At 40.6% G+C, this 11,974-nt stretch overlaps 1 protein-coding gene across 1 annotated transcript; it reads left to right on the top strand.

The window, feature by feature from the left end:
* Positions 1-4: 4 nt before the first annotated feature.
* LOC113962203 (acyl-coenzyme A synthetase ACSM3, mitochondrial-like) lies at positions 5-7,969 on the top strand (the record flags this gene model as incomplete). The annotated part of the gene is made up of 13 exons (XM_027672999.1): positions 5-169; positions 947-1,157; positions 1,617-1,824; positions 2,247-2,390; positions 2,783-2,939; positions 3,305-3,384; positions 4,062-4,185; positions 4,896-4,976; positions 5,099-5,200; positions 6,061-6,188; positions 6,298-6,397; positions 7,011-7,130; positions 7,538-7,969. Coding segments are annotated over 13 exons (1,707 nt in total), but the record flags the coding sequence as incomplete, so codon positions are not given.
* Between the last annotated feature and the right edge of the window lie 4,005 nt (positions 7,970-11,974).

Here is an 11,974-nt window from a genome sequence, read left to right as displayed (position 1 = left end):
GTGTCTGCAGATTCTCAGGTCGCCTTGCAAATCCTTCCATGGATACAACAGGCTTCTGACATCTCAGATTATTTCCCATTATGATTCTATAAACCAGTGTAAAAAGGAACTGCCAGAATACTTCAACTTTGCAAGTGATGTCTTAGATGAGTGGTCACAACTGGAAAAGGTAGTATTTTTCTTTTACTTTTTAGACATTGTGTTGTAGTTTAACCCCAGCCAGCAACCAAGTACCACAAAGCTACTGGATGACGTGAAGACACACAGGCACACCCCCCAGGGGGATGGGGAGGAGGATCAGGAAAAAAGAGGTAAAACCCATGGGTTGAGGTAAGAACAGTTTAGTAATTGAAATAAAATAACATATAATAATAATAATAATCATAGCAGTAATAGTTGGAGACAACAGTAAGAAAGAGAGAGAAATAAAACCCCAGAAAGACATGTTATGCACAACACAATTGCTCACCACTCACTGTCCAATGCCCAGACAGTGCCCACGCAGTGATTGGCACCTCCAGACCAACTTCCCCCCAGGTTATACTGACCAGGACATTCTATGGTGTGCAATACCCCTCTGGGCAGTCTGGGTCAGCTGTCCTGGCTGTGCTCCCTCCCAGCTCCTTGTGCAACTCCTCGCTAGCAGACTGTGGGAAACTGAAAACTTCTTGACTTAGTTGTTGCTAAGCAGTGCTTACTCTATCCCAGCCAAAACCAGAACACATTGGAACAATGTCCACATGATACAAATCAGTTTTCCTGATGGATACTGGATAGATTAGCTGCAGAGTGGAATGCACCATTTTGTTTTGCTTGTCAGAAATATAGGTATCACTCTGAGAGACTACTCCCCAGGGTGGATGTGCCTAGTCTGGAGTTATTTTGTTTTGAAATGAAACCTTTTAAGCTTTGACTTCTTACTTTAATATCTTCCATTGTGTTCTAGGATGGAAGAAAACCAGCAATTCCAGCTTTTTGGTGGGTAAATGAGGAGGGAGAGGAGGTGAAGTGGAGCTTTGAAGAGCTGGGATTTCTCTCGAGGAAGGCAGCCAATGTACTTTCTGAGGCATGTGGTTTGCAGAGAGGAGACAGAGTTATAGCAGTTCTGCCTCGTGTCCCAGAGTGGTGGCTCCTCAATGTAGCCTGTATGAGAACAGGTGAGTGATGTGTTGGATGCAGAAAGGACATAAATAGAAGATACAGGCAATATGCAAAATTAATGTGGAGAAAACATAAGCAGGAATATTCTGCTGTGACCTGAATAACTCAGCTTTTGCATGGAAGGAGAATTAGCAGCACCCACACAGGAACCAAAGGGACAGGCTGTTCAGTTAACAGCACCCTCAGCTGAAGCCAGTGAAGATTGAATGGGCAGCCTTGAGCAGATACATTATCTGGTTGGACAGTGTTAATGCAGTAACTATATTATTAAAGGGGTTAATTACTCAATATTTTGTTTTGCTGTTGCAGTTTTGCAAATGCTTAGGAAGGATTTGACCCATTGCATTTTGAAACTGATAATCTTCCATGATGGAACAATTCAGCATCAACAGGGACATGATCAAGTGTTTTGGAGAAATGCTGAGTTTTCTCAACTGCTTGTTGCTATTTTCCAGGAGTTGTCCTCATTCCAGGAACATCCCAACTAACAGCCAAAGACATCTTATACCGACTCCAGGCTTCGAAGGCCAAGTGCATCATTACCAGTGACACACTTGCACCTGCAGTGGAATCTGTTGTGCCTGACAGCCAGTTTCTGAAAAGTAAACTAATTGTAGGCAAGGGGAGCAGGGATGGGTGGCTGAACCTCAAAGAACTCGTTGCGTGAGTATCCAGTTGTTTGACCTCCATCCCTGTGAGGGGAAGGAGGCTGTACCAGTCAGGTGACATTGCTGAGTTTTGGGGTTCATTTCCATAACACAAATAAGTTACATTTTTGCATCCTTCTGTCAACTCACTGCATTATTATTGCACTGTATTAAGTACAGATTTGTCCAACACAGGTTTAGGGACTTAAATTCAGGTCCTTCACCATCTCCTCACTCAGGAGCCTTGTGATTCAGAGTGCACTTGTGACAGGCAAAATGTGTTCTCTATCTCTTGCCTGTGGTATCTGATGCATCTGTTTCTTTAATGAGATCATAAAGTTTGGGGCTTTTTTCCTTTTTAACTCCTAAACCTTAGAAATACAGATTCCTTGGGGGAAAAATGCATATAGTGACTTTAATATACTGTTTCTTGTGAAGGGTGGCATCTGCTGACCATAAATGTGTCAAGACAAGAAGTCAAGACCCAATGCTGATCTATTTTACAAGTGGAACTACAGGCTTTCCGAAAATGGTGGTGCAGTCCCACAGCAGTTATGGCATTGGACTCGTATCTGGTGGCAGGTATTATCTTGGAGTTGCTCCCAGTGTCCTCATTGACATGATCCCTATTACACTGAAAATGTGACTGTAAAACTCCAGTAAATGTAGGCCTTCAATGACTGTAGGATCTTGCCTCTTCCTTATCTTTTCCCTTTCACAGTGAAACCCTCCATATTAAAACCCTCTTGCAGACTCAGTTGAGGTCATCATGTGCAGTGTTCTGTCTCTCAGACTGCAGAGGAGAAATAAGGAGTGTCCCTTTTTGACTCTTACAAACTTTCTACAGAGCCCTGCCTCCTGTCACCACATCTTCCAATGGAAGCCTCCTTCCCTGTCCTTGAATTCTGCTGTGACCTGTACCCAAGTCTCTCACACCCTATGTAGCATTTTTTTCATCTCTTCTTTATCACCAGGCGTTGGATGAACTTGACTCCTTCAGATATAATGTGGAATACCTCTGATACTGGCTGGGCAAAAGCAGCTTGGGGCAGTGTTTTTGCACCATGGATCTGTGGATCTTGTGTCTTTGTGCACCACATGCCACAATTTAAACCAGAAGTTATTGCAGAGGTTAGTAATCCATTTCTCAAGCCATCCAGAGTTGCCAGAATGCCTGTTCCTTCTCTCAGCCATTTCTCAAAACCAGTAAACTGGCCAACTCTCCTCGACCCTGGCCTCTTGTGTGGGGAGGGGACCCTGACTTTCCCAAGAATAAATCTGGAAAAGCTTTGGTCTAGTTCCCTATCACCACTTAGGCTTGGGCCTGGGACATGGACACCTTGGAAAGCACAAAACAATCTTAACTGGAGCTACTGCACTTAGTGGTCTTTCACTTACATACGTGACTTCTGTTGGACAGAAAGTTCTGTGTGTTCTACAGCAGTGGAACCCACCATTACATTTTCTTTCTACAAAATAACTTTCTCTTTTTCTAGACTCTCTCAAGATACCCCATCACTACCTTCTGCACTGCTCCCACTGCCTACCGCATGCTGGTCCAACATGATCTGAGCAGGTACTGCAGGGCTAGGAGGGAGGCTGGGATATAATGCTGTGACAGCTCTGGCTGTTTAGTTCCTCAAGTTCCTTATTTCTAATTTTTTTTTCAGGTAAAGGAAATCTAATTAGCAAGACTGCTCTCAGGAAAGAGAGCTGTGTTCTGAAATATGAGAATAACTAGTCACACCACAGGCCACTCAGGCTTCAGGACTGGGTCTTTGAAAAGACAGCACAGAGGGAACAAGTGAAATCTTTTTAAGTTGTCACTTCCTCTGAATTTACAGTTTGTAATTTAAACTTATGTCAAGTTTCAGGCAGCATTGGATCAGGGAATTACTGGAGTGTAGTGGAGTTATTCTCCTATGCTTGAGAATGAAATGAGCAGTAAGAGTAAGAGACTTATTTGGCAGCTGTTCCCACCAGTTTGTTACTCTGTAAAATATTCAGGTTGTGAGAAGTGGTTTGTAAGGAGTTTTCACATCTTCAGTAAAGTACTTATTCTTCTCATGTAGGTCTTTCATCCTGACAGAAGCCAACACAGCTTAAACAGAAAGCTCAGGATGTGTGTTCCTATTCAGCCTTACCCTCAGTTTTAGGTGTACTTGGAAAGCCAAGGGAGGCTGTTTGGGTTAAGACCATTCACTGCTGTCTTCAAGAGTTAAGAAAATTATTTCATTTGCTATTCCTCTGAAGGTACAAGATCATGAGTCTGAAACACTGCATATCTGCAGGGGAACCACTCAATCCTGAAATGATGGCAAAGTGGAAATCCCAGACAGGGGTGGATATCCATGAAGGTTACGGCCAGACAGAAACAGTACGTTTCCATTAATTCTTGCAGTATGCCCTTTCAAAGGTAACTACACCAGAGTCACAATGTCCTTGATAAATCAATGGAAAAGGTGAGAATCCTTCATATTCTTTTTTTAAAGACTTTGTATAATTATGATTATATAGTTTCAGAATCAGCTAGGTGCATATTTTAATGGTTCAGATCCCTGTAACCAGCATGCCAGAGACACTTCAGATAAAATAAGTTGTAGGTGATCCTGTCGTCATCTTTACATCAGAGGCAAAACTAAAAAGAATAATTTGCTCCAGCTATAAATTTGGCCTGTCTGAGGTTTTAATGAAAAATATTAAACCAGCTCACATCCCAGACTTCTCTGGAAGTGAACACTAACAAAGCTATTAAGAGTCAGATGTCAGGCATTCTCTCATTCTACCCTTGAAATGGTCCTAAATTATTGAAATAAGATCTGTGATAATTTCACATCTGCTGTCTTGCAAAGTCAAGTGTTTGCAGACAAACCCACTGGCTCAGACTGAGCACAACCAACCTCATTCCAAAGATCTGACCTGAAATGCCTCTCAACCCCTCTCTGATGTTCTCAAGAACCACAGTACTTTGGTCCTGATTCAGTCCTTGTCACGACAAAGTCACAAAGACATCCTGCCTAATGCAAACAATAATAAAATTTACAAGATGTTGAAAAAGTTTTTTTTAAATTAAAATCTATTATGCAGGTGACAATCTGTGCCAACATGAAAGGAATGAAAATTAAACCTGGCTCTTTGGGAAAAGCCCTTCCCCCTTTTGATGTGCAGGTACGTCGATATGCTGCAGTTGGGGGTAGATGTCTGTGTCCCTTCTCTGTCCTGCACTGTGCTGGAACAGAGATTCATTCCTCTGAGCTAACCACAGCAATAATGATGTGTCCTTTCTGCAGATCATAGATGACCATGGGGCTGTTTTGCCTGCAGGAGAAGAGGGCAGCATTGCTGTCCGAATCCAGCCGACACGGCCCTTCTGTCTGTTCTCTGAGTACCTGGTGAGCCTGAGCTGCTGTGTCTGTGCCTGCTGAGGAACTCAGGGGAGACCCAGGGCAAAGTTCTGTTCCTTTATGCCAGGAGCAGGATTTCATCCAGGATCTTCAGAAGGTCTCACTAGGTTACTTGAGGACTTTGAGTCTGGTTGTGTGGTGGTGCTGAGGGTTTTATATTCTTAAGAAAAGAGTAGAATCAGGCAAACCTATTGTCCCTTGCATTTGAAGTATCATATTGAATAAGCTTTGGAGGACCTATCTCTTTGTGTTTAATCCTCTTGTGAATCCAAATAATACTTGGATATTTGTAGCATCCTCAAACAACCACTTGTCTAACGTAATTGCTCACCGTGTGATAAAAAACTTCTTTAGGTTCAATATCGTTACTTCAGGTTTTAACTATGTCTGTTGTCAACATGTTTTTCCTGTGTAACCCACGGGTCAATGTAAAGAAAAAAATTTTTTTCTGAAGGTCACCTCATTTGAGTTTTGGTCTTGACAGTTAAAGGTAAAAAGTTTCCGTAGACAGGAGGTCATTGTGGCAACCCCCTGCAATGAAAAATCATTTCCCTGAAGACAGGGGGCTACACATTTTAGTCATTTGCTGTGAGGGATGGGAATTGAGATACAGCACAGCCTTTTCTAACGCTTTAATCTGTACATACACAAGTGCTCTTTTCCCCATCTCACATATTTCTACCACCAAACTGCTATTTGACACGGCTCTGTTTCTTTCAGTTGAAGACACACAGTAGTATTGAACAAACTCATTTTGAGAACAATTTTCTTGTTCGTTTTTAGCACCACTGCAAAGATGGTGTGTTATGTTTCACTAACAATCAGATACATTTTTTGACTGTTGTCAGGATAATCCAGAGAAAACTGCTGCCTCTGTGCGTGGAAATTTTTATGTCACTGGGGACAGAGCAATTATGGATGAAGAAGGATATGTCTGGTTTGTTGGAAGAGATGACGATATCATTAATTCTGCTGGGTAAGTCAGTTGCTTTTAGATTTGATCGTTTGCCTGTTAAAATGCAATTTGAAAAGACCGATGGACTGGCCCATCTTGCTGCAGCTGACACATCTTCCCTCCCTCCCAGGTATCGTATTGGCCCGTTTGAAGTGGAAAGTGCATTAATCCAACACCCAGCAGTGGCAGAGTCAGCTGTTGTCAGCAGTCCCGATCCAGTCCGAGGGGAGGTAAAAAGAAATAATAATAAAAAACAAAGATGTAGAAAGAAATGCCCTTTATTGTAAGCATCAAGTTGCCTATATGTCCTAGGTTTCCTTGGAATTCAATAAATTGCAGATTTTTCAAATGAAATGGGGTAAACCCCATTTTTTAAATCCATATCTTGACCAATCTTGGAATTTCAGAATTATTTCCTTGTTTGCGGGGTTTGGGGTAGGAAAAAAGACTTGACTTTTCAGACTTATTGTAGCATCCTTTTGCATAAGTAATGGAATTTGTATATTCCTCTTTTTGTCACTAAACCCATGGTAGCCATGGTATCTGGAGTGTTCAATTTTTGTTTTATATTTTTCACCTTTGCCACATTTCTTTGAGCAACTGGGATGAGATCTTCAGCTTTAATAGGATATAAAATTAAGGGGGGGGGAAAGTGGAAAAAAATTCTCTGTTGCAGAATACAGCCTTCATAACACACCATTCTGTCACAAAGAGACAATGAAAGGGAAATTAAAAAAAAAGCTTGAATTTTTGCATTCTGAATTTAGACACTTTTCACAAGAAATATATCTCTTTATTCCCACCTCTGAAAGTTAATGGAATCCCTTAATTTTTGTGACACAGGTAGTCAAAGCCTTCGTTGTTTTAGCTTCTGCTTTTGCATCACATGATCCAGAAAAATTAACTCAGGAGCTTCAACAACATGTCAAGAAAGTGACTGCACCTTACAAGTATCCAAGGAAGGTAAGTACAGCCCCAAAAGACAGGTCTTCTAATTGTACCAGAAACTGAGCATTTTTTGTCCTGCCTCAGCTCCTTTTCAGCTGCATTCTGACAAACACTCCAACAACAGCTAAATAAAATCAGAATAGATGACAGGGTGTGTTGCAGCTGTAGCTTTGGGTTCACTGTGTGTGCTCGAAAGGACCCAAAGGGGGGCAATACTCATGTGACTTTACTTCATCAGGGTCCAATTTTCCTTTCATGGAATACTGGGGTTTTCCCACCAGCACAAATGGGCAAGACATTCAGTCAGAATTCCATCATCCCAGCCCTCACTGTGCAGCTTCCCATCTTTTTGCCCCTACTCTTAGTAAAATGTATCTTACCTTCCACTGGGAAATTATCCTGAATGTATTTTTACCTTTCAGGTGGAGTTTGTTCAGGATCTGCCGAAGACAGTTAGTGGGAAAATCCAGAGAAAGGTCCTAAGGAACAGAGAGTGGGGGAGAGAATGACAAGGACAAGAGTGATCTGGAAAACAAGGAGAGAAAAGTTCCATCACTGGCACCAGCCATAACACATTTGGCATGTGGTCATGACCCAGAGCACTAGGAAAACATCTAGAAAAACAAGCTATGGAAGAAAAAGGAGAAAACACCCATATGGCTTGAGGATATGTGGTATTGGAACCTCTTTTTCCATCGACCTAAAAATTTTCAGAAGACAGAAGTTGCAAATAATTAAGAGTGTGGAATGGGAGAGAGAAAGGACACACCCAGGAGCCTACAAAGGATTGTTTTTATTTAAAAAGTGTAACTACCATACTTTGATACATATAAATAAAAGGGAAAATAATAAAAGTAGTCTTTGTCCTGCTTTGTCCAATAGTGGGTACCAGCAGAGCATTGATACATTATCTTCAAAGAATACCACTGTAATATTTCCAAATTCTTTCTGAGTGGAAAGAGAAAGACATTGATGAATTTCTGTTCTACTTAAATGGTTAAAGGGGAGGTAAAAGAAGATCCAATGTGCTTCAGGTTAAGGTGCAAATTATGCACAATTAACAAGGGCGTAAATGATTACAAGAAAAAGGTTACTTCATGGAAAACCTTTTGCTGTTTGGTCTGTTTTGTTTTACGTTCTGTTCTCATTACGCCAGAAGAAACAAACGATAAAGTAGGAAGGGTTTCACTCCAAATCCTTTTTGACAGAGAGTCCGAGTTTCACATCTCCAGGTGAGCGTCTCTTTTGGGAAATATGTTGTGAAAGCCAAGCAAACTGAACGAAGAGGATCTGCCCAAGCCAGCCCTCAATCTCTCCTGTCCACAGCAGACAGGTCAGGAAAATGTTGTTTGTCTGAATTCCTCATGTTAATGATCATTGAGCAGAAGCAGATGGTACTAAACCAAGAATAATAATTCCTGATACTTGGAGTCATTCAAAGGACTTTGCCATTACTGGGTCTTTTTTTTTACTTCATTTTCACCTCCAGGTTTGCAGGTGAGAAAGTGCTAAGACCTTGAAGGGTGTCACAGCAAAACTTAGCAGACATTTTGGTAGAGCCCTGGGGAATCCTGAATTTAAAATCTTTCATCTTGTCAGTCTTGAATAGCATTTCTGATCCTGAATACTCTTCCTGAATGTTCTGTCCCTCCTCTTTCCTTGACAGGGTATTGTGTAGATTTTGTCATTGTAATGCTCTGAAATCTGTGGATTATAGTTAAACCATAGAATTAGAGCAAAAATTATAAATATCTTCCTGTGTTGTTAAAAGTAGTAATTAAAATTATTAGGCTTGTTTGTTCAAGGATTCAAAGTGGATCCATTGTTTTTTAGCATTAACAGTAGAGGTCACAAACTCAAAGAAAGGTTACATTTCAAGAAAATTGTGATATTTGTACTCAGTAGATGTCCTGCCTAATGAAAACAATAATAAAGTTTACAGGGTGTTGCACAATTAAATGTTGTTTCCTTAAGAAAGAAAGAAAAAAAGAATACAAATGCATATATATTCCAAAATATGACATAAACCCTTTTATTAATGTCCATTTTCACTGCACATATTTTGGGAATATTTCAAATAGGATTTTTCACCAGTCAAACTTTTTTAAAAGTATTTTTCTCCACCAAGTCCTGTTAATAGTGTTCTGCTTTAAAGTGTAAGTACTCTCTAAAGAACTTTTTCTTATTTAATCCTGATGCTGAAGTGAGTGGCACTTAGGGACATAATAACACTTAATTTTATATCCAGGTCCTAAGATTCTTTCTCAGGAGCAAATGATATCCAGTAGGATTGTTTACAGCTGTTCAGTGTTTCTCTGCCACAATCTTCATGGAATGCAGAGAACACCAGGAATTCCTCTTTACTCTTGGTTTTGACTAAGTATCTGTTCTGTGGGAAAATCTGCATCCAGATTTTTTATGCTGTCAGATATGGCTGAAAAAATTAAGATGTGTTAAGTTCTATGTATTTGAATTAATTTGCCTGATAGGCAGATTAAATATTACTGTAAAAGCTTCTGCAGAGGAATAAGGAAATAATTCCAATGTTAAATAAGTTACTTTTTCTTGAGGAATAAAATTTGACCAAGACTGAGATCCATTCATCAGAGATGTGAGAACAAATGGTTATGGTTGAAGACATGGGACAAGGGGTAAAAGACTACAAAGTGTACTTAAAAACCTGGGACAAAGGGCAAATCTTTGCAGATTCACTTAGGCCACAGAAATTCTGCATCAAAAAGAATTTGATGAAGAGTTTACCTGTAATTTTGTTGGTAGTTAGTGGATGATTTCATCCTTTGTAAGAACAGAAATGAAAATTACCCTGTATTTCAGGAGTCACTTACCCTAAACCTTGTACTGAGTTTAGTAACTGAGTAATTGAGTTTAGTGGTTGAAAAAGGCAAATTGATAGTTGGGCTCAGGTTCTGAAATCATCAGAGGCCTCCAGGACTCCCCTGGCTCCTGCTCTGACTATGGGCTTTTCCCCCTGTTTGATAATTATATGCACTTATGAGAAGCCCCTAAATAGCATTAGCAACTTTAGAGTTGAGCACAGCTCTGAAGTAATCTCCTGGACTGCTAAAAATAAAAATAATAATAATCCCAATATTATAAAGGAGAAAGAATGAAAGAAGAATAGTGATGGAAAGGAAGAAATTAATTGGAATTGAGAGCTTTTAGGATCATTATGGTGGGTACAGATGGAAGAGGGCATTTAGAGAAAGCAATTGTAGAACTCTCATGCCTGGGAGGGTCATGGAGCAGATCCTCCTAGAAGATATGTGACGACATATAAAAGACAAGGAGGTCATCCAAGGCAGATAGTGTCTAAATCAAATCTGGGGCCTACATAAGGGATTACTGAAGTGAAGGTTCTTGAGATGGATGTGCTGAATGGAAGTATCAGTCAGCAACTGTTGAAACTAAAGCAGTGAGCAGCTTGATAGAAGTCATCTGGAAACATCCTTCAGAGTTCCATGGGAAGGAAAAGGAATAGAGAATCCACTCCTGAATGCTTCGGTGTAAGAAGCAGGAACCTTATACTAATGCAAACAATAACAACTGATGTTGTGTTTGAGGAAGAGACTTGTTGGCCATTAAAATCCCCAAAGAATACATTAAAATTTTGCAAGGATCAGCTGAGCTACAGAGAAGGTGCCAGATCAGTACAGGACATTAGGTCCTTAAAAATCTGGTGGTAAAAAAATATTAGAAAGCAGGATGGGGAACTTCACATTTAATTGGACTATTCAAACCATCAGTTTGGCTGTGACCTACTGCCATGGACTGATTAAAGGTGGAGTGTGCTTTGCCATTGCCTCGAGCGTAGAGCTAAAACATCTTGATGCAACAGCTGAGCTGCTGCAGGAGCTCAGCTGCTTTCAAAAGCTCCAGGAGATACTTAGCAAGCAAAAAGTTGTTACAATCAAGAACACGCAAGTACTTACTCTCCCAAATAAGGTGTGCCAGGCAGATCTCCCTTGGATACTGGGGAACCAGCCAATGGACAGTCAGGGTCCATTTTGGTACCATCCCTTGGATACTGGTGAAGTGGCCAATGGGCATCAGGGTCTACTGGTGAGGGTATTTAGGGCGGTGCCCAGGGTGGTACCGGGGCCTGCTGAGGGGACTGGTGCTACTGTGTTACTCTGCCTGCCTGTTCCCTCCTCAGAGACTACAACACAACCCGGGGAGAAGCACTTCATGGTGGTGGTAACTCTTGTGCTGTGCTTTTAACAGTCACCCTTAGCTTTTCCCTACTTTCCTATCCTCCTTCTTTCCCTCCGCTCTTTTGTGTTATAAAATAAAGTTGAATTATCATTTTGGAATCCAGCCTCTGGCCTAGTTTGTGCCTTAATCTCACTTACGGGAATGTTTTAGAACCTGGTTTCCCTCCGCATCCAAGCAGATCAGAACACCTTCCCTAAGTGACTTCAGTGAATTACCCATCAATTCAGAACTGGATTGTCTTTGAATACTCTCTAGATTTGGTTGGTTGGCTGGTGGTTGTTGTTGCAGGATTCATAGCAACAATTCTGCTAATTTTTTTCTATAGTCCACATTTTGATTTAACCTCAAAATGACTGTTCTTATCCCTTCTGCATACTGTAATATTAAATATTCACACAATGAAAATATAGATAGCATATCATAAAATGAGGATGTAAACAAACAACTTATTTATTCAAGCTGGTTTGCATTAATTTATCCAATATCAAAAACAACAAAATGTCCAATACCTGGCTAGTTTTAAATGTGTTTTCTTTCATTTCAGGTGACTGATTCCTTAGCTGTATTCCTGACTTTTTTCCCCACTGTCTGATAAACATCATTTATCATGAGAATGTTTGTTAAAT

Source organism: Neopelma chrysocephalum, unplaced genomic scaffold (genome assembly GCF_003984885.1).
Source record: "Neopelma chrysocephalum unplaced genomic scaffold, ASM398488v2 Primary Assembly neopelma1_123332, whole genome shotgun sequence".
Classification (NCBI taxonomy): Eukaryota; Metazoa; Chordata; class Aves; order Passeriformes; family Pipridae; genus Neopelma; species Neopelma chrysocephalum.
This window is presented reverse-complemented; position numbering and strand designations above follow the sequence as displayed.